At 53.3% G+C, this 12,253-nt stretch overlaps 1 protein-coding gene across 1 annotated transcript; it reads left to right on the top strand.

Annotated features, from left to right (window-relative positions):
* Nucleotides 1-10,460: 10,460 nt before the first annotated feature.
* Nucleotides 10,461-11,976, top strand: NKX2-5 (NK2 homeobox 5). The gene is made up of 2 exons (XM_064725110.1): nt 10,461-10,761; nt 11,369-11,976. The coding sequence occupies exons 1-2, from the start codon at nt 10,461-10,463 to the stop codon at nt 11,974-11,976; spliced, it is 909 nt and encodes a 302-aa protein (XP_064581180.1).
* Nucleotides 11,977-12,253: the final 277 nt, after the last annotated feature.

Below are 12,253 nucleotides of genomic sequence, written 5' to 3'. Positions count from 1 at the left end.
GCTTATCTGCAGCCTTGGATGGCAGGGAGGAGGAGAAGGGGATGGGTTTGACAGGGTGCCTTGGTGCCCCAGCCATGGAGTTGCCACAGAGCTCACATCGAGCCTGAGTCAAGCGAGTGATCAAAAGGCAGCCCCACCTCACACCTTGCAGATGAGGTAACAGCTCCTGTTCCTCAGGATGGCCTTTCCCAGCAGGAAAATGTCCCACCAGCCCTGATAAAAGTGAAGCCACTCCAGGATGGGGTGTCCCAAAGCAGACAGAGCTGATATGGACAGGCTGAGATAGCATTGCCTGTAAAGAGCAGGAGGGCAGGATGCTGCAAGCTTGTCCAAACGAACTGTTCACTTGGAGAACCATAATTAGATGGGTTTAAGTTTACAAAATGGGAAGTAAACAAAAAGCAAGCTGGAGCTCCACTTTTTCTGGCTTTAGAATGGCCCAAGTGCCTGCAGGTGGAGCAGATGCACGTGTTGGTGGCACCTCTCTGAACAAATTTTCTCATCCCAAAGCAAGGGGCTGCCTGAGTGGGAGGACAATTTGTAAACCATCAGTTCAGGGCATTTACCCAAGAAAAACTCCTTTTTTCCCCCCTGTTTCTTGTTCATGCACAAAAGCTTTCCAAACTGGCCAGCTGGAGAAGCCTCTCATCCCTGGCTCTCCACCTAATGGAGACTTGACTGATATTTCCATTATTTTCACTTACTAAACACTTTTTAGCAGCTGAGCCAAAAGGCACCTGGCTCTTTTTGGAGCCTGTATCTACCTGCTTTATTTGGAAAACCTCAGGGAGAGCAAGGCTGGAAAACAACGCATCAGAAAAATCCCAAGGATTCTTGCTTTGAGTGACTGTAACACATCTGTGCATTCAGGAAAATATTTCACCTTTGCACCAGGATCAGGAATTTTTCTTATCTACATGAGAATCACCTAAACATAACCAAGTTACCCTCCATTTAATAGCAGTTTCTCCAGGCTTTCTCCATGCCTGGAATGCTGCAGCATCTTTTAACCTCCAAAATTCTTTTCATTCACGCTGCAACAATGTCACATGGAGCAACCCAAATTCATGGATGCTTTTAACCTCACACTCTGCACCTTAAATACAGGGCTAAAATTCCTGGTTATTTCCTCTCCACATGTGGGATAGGCAAAGGAAAAGCTCTCACACCTTCAGACCACTTGGGCACCCTTGAAATGAAGGAAAAACTGAAAACCTGAAAGTTCAGGATCTTGCTGTGGAACAAAGCTGAGAACTCAGCAACGGGGATAAACCTAAATATTGAATTGTTACTTTGCTGCACAAGCACTGTGCACCCTGTGCACTTTGGGACATTCAGGCTTTAGGGGGGAAAGGCAGAGCTGAAATAAACCCAAAAGCCTGACAGGGAATGTACACAGCAGAGTCACATCCTGAGTGCTGAGGGCCTGGCTCTGCAGCTCACACCACGTCCCTTTCCCCTCATGTGTGATACACATAAAAAGCAGCTCAGGGTGACTCCAGTCATACAAGGGGCTTTTTCAAAATGAGGATTTACTCCAGGGCCAGTGGAGCTTACAATAAAAATGTACACAGAGACAGCAGCATTTACTGCCCTCAAAATGTAAAGCAGAAATCCCTATTGCAGGACATTTTATCCCGCTGGAACTTTAATCCAGCTAATGCTAACAAGTGGTTCAGAATAAATGTGCTGGGAAGGAGGACAGGAATGGGAACAGGAATCTCTTTCCATTAGATCTCCACCATGGAGTTATCCCTGTTCTCCTGCCCAGCACCAGAATCCTGAGCACCAGGAAGGATCAGCCTGCAGAGCTTTCCCATCCCTGATGAAATTCAATTCACGTTGGGATTTTCTGCTCTGTTTGGCCACAGCTTCCATCACCTTCAGTGCAGAGCGCTGCCTGAATGTGAACTACTGGATCAGGTTCATATTTTGTAAATATTATTGTTCTTCCATGAACTTTGGCATCAATGAGAGTGAAGCTGGAGAGGCTGGAATATGACACAAGGCTTTGGGGCTTGGCGCTGTTATTTGTCCATTTTTTAAAAAGTGGGGAGGGATAAGGAAAAGGATAGTTTAGAATTGTGGTTAAACACTTTTTTTTCCTCTAGAGACATTGAGGATTTTGGCTTTGCTTTGTTTATTCTTCCTTGGGACTAAGTAAAGCCATATTTTTAAACATAGGACATCGCCCCCTTTCCTTTTATACGCTGAAATCCTGAGAGTTGCTCTAGACAGGGCTCAGGCTGCTCTGGCTACTTGGAGCCAAATGCATCTTTCAGAGTGTTTTCTTGTGGCCTAAGAACATATTTATTTTTTCAGTCATTCCACTTTGATGTACCTTTGTTCACTTTCCAGGGGCAGATCAGTTTCAGGAGTTTTTTTCTTTTAAATCACAATATGTAAATAAAATGTCTAATTTTTCACCTTAGTTCTGTTACAAAAGTTCAAGCACATGAGAGATCCTTGTAATTCAGCTATTTAAAATTTGATCAGCACTTTAGGATCTTATTGAACCAGTGCTTCAATATTTCCTTATTTCTCTTTGGGGAGTTTATTCTTTTTTTACTTTTTTTGAAAGCGGATGCCTGATCTAACTCTGACACACAGAACTAAGGGCACATTATTACTAAAGCATGTTTTGACAGTGAAAATAATGAAAAAGCATGGATGTACCCCCTCATTCCAGGATGGAAGCCACGGAGCAGCTAATCCTGAGCTACACACACAGAGGCAGTGATGGAAACAACTTCTGTTGGACACAGTGAAGGGAAAAAAAACCTCAGAAAATAATTCAGGGTGGAGATTTCCCCCTCCCTGGGCTGGCTGCGCCTAAAATCCAAGCCCAGGGAGTGAAGATGCAGGAGGAGTCAGCCTCCCTGTGTGGACGGGGTCGAGTATCCCTGAGCTGGAGCTCGGGAATTCCTCGGGCACCGGGGGCTGTGCTGGGGAAGGCATCTGGGAAGAAGCACAGCAGAGCCTGACAGCTCAGAGAGGGCCAGATGTTTTCATCATTACGGAAAAAATCTGGTGGTGCCTCTTTGCCCAGAGAAGCACTGGAGGAGGAAATGTCCTCTTGAGCTCTGATCAAGGCTGAACATTAAAACTGCGCTGGGCCGGGGTCAGGAAAGCAACAGAAATCAGAGGGAAGGATCTTTTGTGACTCCGGCTCTAAACTTAAATGTGAAGGTGCCCCAAAAAGCTGCAGCGCCTTCCCAGGGACCTTTTCCCAGGTGAGAAATCTGGAGAACAAGGCCTGGCCACGGGGTCCCGGTGGTGTTTGTCCAGCAGCATCATCCCCGTGCTCCCCTCCCTGCCCTGCAGCAGGTGCTGCCCCGGGATGTGCACTCCAGACAAACCCTGGGGATGCTCACGGACCCAGAGCACGGCAAGAACGCTGCAGATCGCTGTGCTGGCTCCAAACCCAGCTCTGAGGTTTATAAACTCTCCCCCGTCCCAAAGCCGAGACCCACCCGAGCCCCTTCTCCGGGGCAGCTCCCCTGGGTTGATCCCTTGGCTCGGATTCCTCCTCTCCCAAACCAGCGCGGCCCCGCCGGCTCCCCCGCACTAATTTTAGCTTCCAGGCACGGCAGATACGATGTCACTAAAAACCAAAAGTAACTCCAAAGCACCGCCCGGGAGGAGAGCGGACAGAAGTGTGAGAGAGTGGCAGCAGCCAACCCCAAATCCTTTCGATTCTACAACAAATAAACCCTACCCGCGAAATTAAAAGGCGATTGACGTTTTGTGTGTTTCACTCCGAATTTTCTTGGGTTTTTTTTGTTATTTAATTAACAAATAGAAAAGGCGGCGGCGGCTGGGCTTGATTCGGGCAGAGATCGCACAGAGCTGGTCGAGAGGAAAGCACCGAGGCACCCGGGCACTTCTCCCTTCATTCCACCAGGTTTTTTGTTGGATTTCCAGAACTCCAAGAAAAGAAAAAATAAATAAAAGGTGCCGTTTAAAAGGTGTTTTCCCCTCTACCGCTGAAAAACGGGCTGATAATTAAGGCAAAATTTAGGGGAAAAATTCAGACCTGGTTTTATTTATGCGACATTTCTTTGAAAAAGAAGAAATTATTATTACTATTATTATTATTATTATTATTATTATTATTATTACTATTATTATTCCAAAATTTGAAAATTTCACTCAGAATAGGAAAAAAAAAAAGAACAAGGTAAAAACTTTGAATAACTTGGAAAAGTTTTTCGTTTCTTTCGACCCTTTCGTTCTTGCCATGCACTTGAAATATCTGTGTTTTACGTACGGTGACTTATAGATTCATCACGCTGATGAAAACCCTTCCTCCTGCGTGTATTTACCGATTTCTCTTTCTTATATATTTTAATTTTGCAGCGATTTCTTCCCAAACATTTTCTTTCTATAAAAGAAGCCGCGGGAGCACCCGGAATTTTTGCTTTCCGGAGAGGATGCAAAAATGAAACAATTCGGAGAAACCGATCCATTCCCCGTCAGATCTTTGCAAAACCCAACAACGGATAATTTCCCCGCTTCCCAAAAAAAACCAAAACCGGCTCAAAGTCTGATCCTGCTCCGGCAGGGCTGAGTTTTTCGCGGTGTCTCCGTTTGCGGGATTCAGGAGTGGGGAAGGAGAAGCCGGCTCTGCCAAACGCATCTCGGGGCAAAAATAATCAAAAATAATAAAATTATCGCGGCTCCGAGAGCTCCGTGGTAGCGGGGAGTATTCCTCTCTTCCTTTCTTTGTTTATAATTTTTTTTGTAGTTGTTGATTTGTTGAATTGGGAGGGGATGTTGGTTTTTGAGGAGGGGTTGTTGTGTTTTTTTGGAAATTATTTATTATTACCTGAAAGAGGCGCGGCGCTCCCAGCAGGAGCTCACCCCGGAACATTCCCAGGACAGCGGGGAGGCTCCCTCGGGACAGCCCAGAGCCAAGTGCGGCCAAAGCGGCAGGGCCGAAGTGAGAATTCGCTTTTCTGGAGCAAAGGGACGGGCAGGAAGGGCAGAGCGGCCATCCCGGGCCGGGCCCGCGGGAGCGACGGGGATGGGGACAGGGACAGGGAAGGAGACAGGGACACACAGCCCTGGCTCGCCCCAGCACAGCCCATTTCATGGGTCACAGGCTGGGAGCAAAGGGGACACGGCCGGGAGACGCCGGAGCGGAGCCGGAGGTCAGGGCTTGTAACTCAATTCACCCGGGCTCATCCTGCCATCCGTCCCGGCAGAGCTGATCCCTCGGGAAGGGCCTTTTCCAGAGGGTAGGGACCGGGATGGATCCTGTTTCGGGAGCTGATCCCTCGGGAAGGGCTTTTTCCAGAAGGTAGGGACCGGGATGGATCTGGATGCTGCTGCGGGAGCCCCGGGGGAACGCGCAGCGCCCGGCGCGGCTGATCCAGCACCGATGCCGGAACGCGGCCGGTCCCTCACCCCTGCGGGTGTGTGCGGGCGAGGACAGAACGCTTTTAGGACAAATTAAAGCCCGAACAGCCTCTCATGTTAAACGTGACCCCCCCCTGCCCGGCCCGGCCCCCCCGGTTCCCCAGGAGCGCCGAGCGCGCACGGTGACACCGCAAGACGGATCGGATTTTACACGGCCGGCAGGAAGTACCCGAGCGGTCAGACCTTTATCTCCTCTGGAACACATCGTGCGGACAGACAAGCCGCAAACACCCTGAAATCTTGCGGCAGTTTCGGGATTCCCGGCCGAGCGCCGCTCCCGCTCCCAGCGGAGCCGCTGGGAACCCTCTGCCCGAATGGGGACAAAGCCCCGCCGTGTTTAGAGATTTTTGTCCTTCGAAGCAGCCCAGACTTCCCAGTGCCTGGAAGGTATTTCGTTCTTGAAACTGTTTTCCTGTCCATCACCGCACACCGACCGCGGGACGCGTGTGACAAAACATTGTCACATCAAAATCCCTTCAGTCGTTTAATTCCCATCCCTAAAAATCACAGTATGGCTCTTGCTCTGAGTGTTTCCCATGGAAACATAACGAACAAGCGCTTCGGGCATTACCTGGACGCGTAAAAAAAACTTTTTCAGGAGCGCAGAAAAGCGGCGGGTCCGAAACGAGCGCAAATAATGCGAGCGCTGCCCGGGGACGGGGAGAGGGCGGCGGGAAGGTCGGAGAATTTCCCCATCATTTTCTGTTCACCAGCGAACCCAGCACGGTTACAAGTGGAAAGAAAAATAAAAATCTACAGGCAGGGTAAAATTAAAGCTTTTCATTTATCTGCCCAGCTTTCGCTTCAGCCGCGGGGGAAAACACTTCCAGCACCCGAGGTGCGAGGAGCGGCTGAATTGTCAGATTCCAGGCACGGAGCCCAGGGCAGCAGGAGAAACTCCAGGGAGGCATTTGCTCTGCAAGTGCTGCTGCCCGAGTCACCGCACCCGAGTCACCGAGGGAGGCAGAAAGAGGGGACCGGGCCAGCCCCGGCCTGCGGTGCCCAAAGCGAAGCAGCACCGGGCAGCTTTTACCGGGGGTTCACCGGGGCTCCGCACCGATTGTGCTGTAATACAGGGATGCTCCGTGGTGCTGTGCCCTGACAGCATCCGCGCTCTCCCCGCGGTTTGCACGGAGGGAAGGGACGCGATTATTTCCGAAACACCCGGCGGGGCGAGCTGGGGTGGCGGCAGGGCCACCAAGGCCCCCTGGCTCCGGTCCCGGTACCGGGCTGGTCCCGGAGGGAGCCCCGGGCTGGCAGCGCAGCGCTCCCGGCACCGGGCAGAGCAGAGGCCCCGCTCCAAGGCCGGCTTCGCATCAAGGTCCAAACTCTTTTTTTGACTGCCCTTAGAGCTCGAAAAGACCGGGGGAAAAGAAGAGAATAAAAACAAAATTTTTTAAATGGGAGGAAAAAAGTAGGAAGAAAATGAGGTTTTAGCTGCAGCTAGGAATGAAGTGCCTGGACAGCTCCGAAGCGTTTTTTTCCCCTCTGCAGAATTCCAGAGAAGTGAAAGCAAAACCTTCCCTGGCCCCAGCCATCCCCACTACCCCCAAACCCCCTCCTGGAGCCCCGATGGGACCCGACACGCACGGCAGCATTTATCCAGCCAGGGATCGCCCGTTCGCAGCACCTTCCCAATGGCTTGGGAAGAATTCCTGCCCAAAGGACCGTGGGGAGCCCTCGGGGACCCGCAGGGATCGCGGGGTCCCGGCGGCTCCCGGCGCCACGGAGGGAAGCTGGAGATTGGCACCGGTTCCCGCAAGGAAACCCTAATAGGCTATTTCTGGACTACTGGCTCTTAACAAATCTATAGCACCTGAAGTGTTAGCACTCAATTAGTGACAAGGTTTCAAACCCCAGCGTTTACTGGCGAGGTATAAACAGAGTCCTCGGAGATAGCTGGGAATTAGAACGGGAGGGGGCCTGGACATCTTAACCGGCCGGGATTAAGAGGAAAACTTTTTTAAAAGGTACCATCTCTCTCTCTCTAAACAGTGCGAGGTGTCGAAAGCTCCCAGGGAGAGAGGATGTGCCCTCTGGAGCTAATTGCGGGGTTGGGGATTTTTTCTCTTTGTTTGGTTGGTTTAGCAAGAAAAGTTTTTGGTATCCTTTTTTTTTTTTTTCTTTAAGAAAAAATAGAAAGAAAAAAATACAAAAGCACACTAAACCTAGCATTAATCACATTCAGCAATCCCGGAGAGAAGCAACGGGCGGGTGTGGACGACGACCCTCGCCTGTGAAAGGCCAGGGCAGGCTCAGTCCCGAGGGGGCAGCGAGAGCAACCTGCGAGCAGAGCGAAGGCAGCGGGGGACAGAACAGGACACCCCCACTTTCCCCTGACAGCCAGAAAAACCAGCAGCGGGTTTTCGCCCTGGCTCTACAGAAAGTGTTTCAGGGCGCTCCTCGGGGTCCTGGCTCGCTTTACCCCTTTTTAATTTTTTTTTTTTAAGTTATTTAAACGTGGTCAAAAACGAGTCCGCAGAAGTTAAAAGCGATACGGGAGAGTTCGGGGTCCCCCCGGGCTGGGCAGGACCTGCGGGCTGCCAGCAGTGTCCGGAGCTGGGGGAAGCTGTCCCTTTGTCCCTTACACCGGACAGCGGCAGCCTGGCTTCAGGCGGCTGCTGGAGAGCCCCGGGAATGGGGGAGGAATGGGTGCTGAGCCCCGACCCGGAAAGTCCGTGAGCTGCTGTACGTCAGTAACTTATTCATCAATCAGCCGGACACAGAGCAGACCTGGCCTCTCTTTGCCGAGTGTTTGCTTTTTCACCAATTATTGCGGCCCTGCAGCTCTTTTTGTTGATACAGTAGTTCTAAAAAGTGCTAATGTTCATTTATCAGGGGGCCGAGCCCGGGACTCCCACTAGTTGTGATTCTTCCAAAAATATAAACACGAAGAGAAGGGCTGAGGCTAAAGCCCCCATTTGTTTCTAAACTGCAGTATTAAAAGTGATGCATTGTTGAAGATAAAGCGGAGATAACGCTGTCTGTCTCCAATGAATGTCTCCCCGACGCATTAATGACATTCCAAATGATAGCTCCGGCTTATCGTTCAATTAATCACTTCCACCCTGTGCAGCCGGGCCCACATCGATCGGCAGCCGCCGTGTGACCGGGGGGCTGCGGGGAGCCCGGAGTGCTCCGTGAGTCCCGGGATGCGCTCCGGGCTGCCCGAGAAAGCCCCGGGGCAGGAGCGGCCGTGCGGGCTCCGAGCCTGACCCGGGAAGGAGCGGGATAAAGGAAGGGAGCGCTGCAAGGCGCCGCTCCCATCCCGCAGTACGGGGATGTCGCCAAGGCGAATTTGAGGGGCTACTCTGGGTTTGGGGAGGGTCGGGATGGCTTCGTTATTTTAGCCCGTATCTAACCTACCCCTATAAGCTCGTAATAAAAAGGAGGCAACGAGGTTCAGAAAGGCCTCGGAGGGCCAGGGGTGCCGCAAACTCTGCAAAGCCCCTCCGCAGGCCCCTCTCCCCAGGCTGCCTCCACATTCCCGGGGCACTTCACCCTTGCTCCTGCAGCACAGGAGCATCCATCCCCTGCACTTATTTCCCAGGGAAGCCTGCAGGAAACGCAGCCGCGAAGATCGACCCCTCCCCTCATTAAATCGCAATATTTCAGGCCTCCCCGTTCGCAGGGATCGCTCCGACTGTCATCGCCAGATCCGGGGCTGGCTCGGCAGCAAACCGCTCCCAGCAGCGGCTCCCGCAAAAACATCCGAAATTCAGCTCCCCGGGGAGCCAAAACCCCAAATCCCGGGGGGCAGCGGCGGCTCCGTCCTGCCGGGGGTGGGCAGCGCTTTCCGCCCGCCCCGGAGGGTCCCGTCCTGCGGGAGGAGAAAGGATTTGCACGGCTCTGACCCCGCCGCTGAGCCAATGGCCCCCAAACTCACCGCAGCCCTTCGGGGTTTCTCTGCTCTGCTCCCACCGAGCTCATCCCCGCGCCTCTCTCTTTTAGCGCTCCAGCGCCCGGCTGAGATTCTTTATTTATTTCTATTTTTTTTTCTCGCCCCCCTAACCCACCAAGCCCTGAACCGCCCCTCCACAACCTGCGCCTTTGCAGCCAAGGTTTATTTGAGCGGCTCCACGCGAGTTAAATGAACGAGCCCCACCTCTGCTCCATGAGCCGGGGGCCGTGCACCCACCCGAGCTGCGGGAGCCGGCCGGGCACAGCAGCCCCTCGGCCCCTTGCTTTACTTACTCCTCTCTCAGCCCTTGTATTTGCAACAACTCCACCCGCCCTTGTTTTGATTGATTTTTAATTTTTTTTTTCCCCAGACAGTGTCGCATTTTTTGTTTGAAAACTTTACAAACAAACGAGAGGAAAACCCAGTCGGCATTTCCCTTTCCAAAGCCAGGCAGGGGCTGCTCAGGGTCTCTCTGCTGTCAGCTGGACTTTGCAATCACTGTGCTGCTTTAGAAAATCTGTATAAACCATGAGCGCGGATTTCCCCTTCAGCGCGCTTCACACAGCAGTGAATTCACGTTTTTTAGTTCCTGCCATCGGATATTGCAGAATACTAAAAACGAAACCTCCGTTCTCTCACTTAAAAAAAAAAAAAAATTAAATCAGCACATATTTGGTTGATGGTTTCCTCCCGGCCTGTTTATTTAATGTGACTGTATGATAGATAGCATCAGATAGTGAGTTTGTACGCATTAGGCCATTCTCCTTTTTTTTTGTTTCAAATGGATGAACAAACCCTGCGCTGCAAAGCTGGATAAATGCAGTGCCGCCCCTTTAAAAGAGCGGAGCTGTTTTTGAGATGTATTACTATATTAGGTGACATGGAACTTTGCATCTCTCATACCATCACCGCAATGTTGGCCAATAGAAAGCTAAAGTCACCCAAAAACTGCCTAGTCCCTCCTTCCCCGGCCTTATGGTCCGCTCCTACCTGGCGGCAGTGCACAAGGCAGGGCTACTCTCGGGAATGCTATGTGCCCCCTCCGGGAGCCCACGCTCCACCGCTGCTGCACCTCGGCCGCTCCCCACCTCCTTTTCCATGACCCTGGGCTGCGGCCGCTGCCCCGCTGTCCTCCGCAATGTTCCCTAGCCCTGTGACAAGCACGCCCTTCTCGGTGAAGGATATTCTGAACCTGGAGCAGCAGCAGCAGCAGCACAGCCTGGGCTCCATGGAGCTGGCCGCGCTGGCCTCCCCGTCCTGCATGCTGGCCACCTTCAAGCAGGAGGCGTTCGGCTCCGAGCCCCCGGCCCTGCCCGACCTGCGGGACGAGCTGCCCGAGCCGGCCCCCGGCAAAACCGCGGCCGCCTTCCCCGGCTCCTACTACGGGAAAAGCTTCGTGGAGATGGACTCGGCCAAGGAGGCCAAGGCGGACAAGAAAGGTAAAGCCGAGTGAGGAGCCAGGGAGGGCAGGGGGATGGGGATCCCCCAGCAGGGTTGGGCGCTCGGCCGGGGGTGCCCAGGGCTGCGGGGACAGGGGCACAGTGCGGGCTGCGCTCGGTGTCGGGGCTCGGGGAGCGGCAGCATCGTTATCATCCTTATGCCGTGCCGGGCCCTGCGGGAGCGGGGCTGAGCCGGGTCCCGCTGACCCCGGCCCGGACACCCCCGGGGATGTGTCCCTGTCCAACGGGACGGGCACGGCTGTGACACGCGAGGCCTCGAGTCTGGACACAAACCAGGTGACAAATGCGATTCCTGACTCGCTCGGCTGTAGGGATGGGTTTCAACACAAAGCTACGAGTGATAAATCCAGGCTGGGGCACAGGCGGGTGAGACTCACATCAGCGCACGGGGCACCGTTGTTTTCAGACAAAAACCACGGAAATTTTGCTGCAGAGGTACCTAAAGAGCGGGGCAGGGTGGCCACAGCGGCCTGCGAGGCCGAGGAAGAGCCAGGGCTCGCTCGCTCTTTATTAAACACTGATTTATAACTTTTTTGCACCATTTTTTCCTTTCCCCTTTTCCCTTCGCCCGTATATTTTGCTGCAGAACTGTGTTCCTTACACAAGAGCCTGGAGCAGGAGAAAAGAGACCTGGAAGACCCCGAGCGCCCCAGACAGAGGAAGAGGAGGAAACCTCGCGTCCTCTTTTCTCAAGCCCAAGTGTACGAACTGGAGAGAAGGTTCAAGCAGCAGAAATACCTCTCTGCCCCCGAGAGGGACCACCTAGCGAACGTCCTAAAGCTCACCTCCACGCAGGTGAAAATTTGGTTCCAGAACCGGCGGTACAAATGCAAAAGGCAGAGACAGGACCAGACGCTGGAGATGGTGGGGATCCCTCCCCCGCGGCGGATCGCCGTGCCCGTGCTGGTGCGCGATGGGAAGCCGTGCCTGGGGGAATCCTCCCCCTACAGCTCGCCCTACAATGTCAGCATCAACCCCTACAGCTACAACGCCTACCCCGCGTACAGCAACTACAACAGCCCCGCCTGCAACGCCAACTACAACTGCAACTACCCCTCCATGCAGCCCATGCAGCCCTCGGCGCCCGCCAACAACTTCATGAACTTCAGCGTGGGGGACTTGAATGCGGTGCAGGCGCCCATCCCGCAGGGCAACGCGGGCATCTCCACCTTGCACGGCATCCGAGCCTGGTGAGCCGCCCCGGGCTCGGGACACGGCCGGGCTGCGGGCTGGGATGGCTCAGTGCAGCATCCCCGCGGATCTCACGAGTGCGGCGGCCACGGACAGGGCGGGTTTTGGTGTTTTTGGTGTTTCGTGCGGGGACAGGCAAGCACCGGCGGGGGATGCCCGAATTTCCCGGCTCAGCACCCTGATAATTCCCCTCCTTCCTTGCTACAAACCAGCCGGTAATTTCGCGTGACTTGTTCCAAACAACTCCCAGCCAAGCCCTGCGACTCTCTTTTATTTTTTT

Source organism: Zonotrichia leucophrys, chromosome 13 (assembly GCF_028769735.1).
Source record: "Zonotrichia leucophrys gambelii isolate GWCS_2022_RI chromosome 13, RI_Zleu_2.0, whole genome shotgun sequence".
NCBI classification, from domain to species: Eukaryota; Metazoa; Chordata; class Aves; order Passeriformes; family Passerellidae; genus Zonotrichia; species Zonotrichia leucophrys.
Note: the sequence above shows the minus strand (reverse complement) of the source record. Positions and strands in the feature narration are given on the sequence as shown.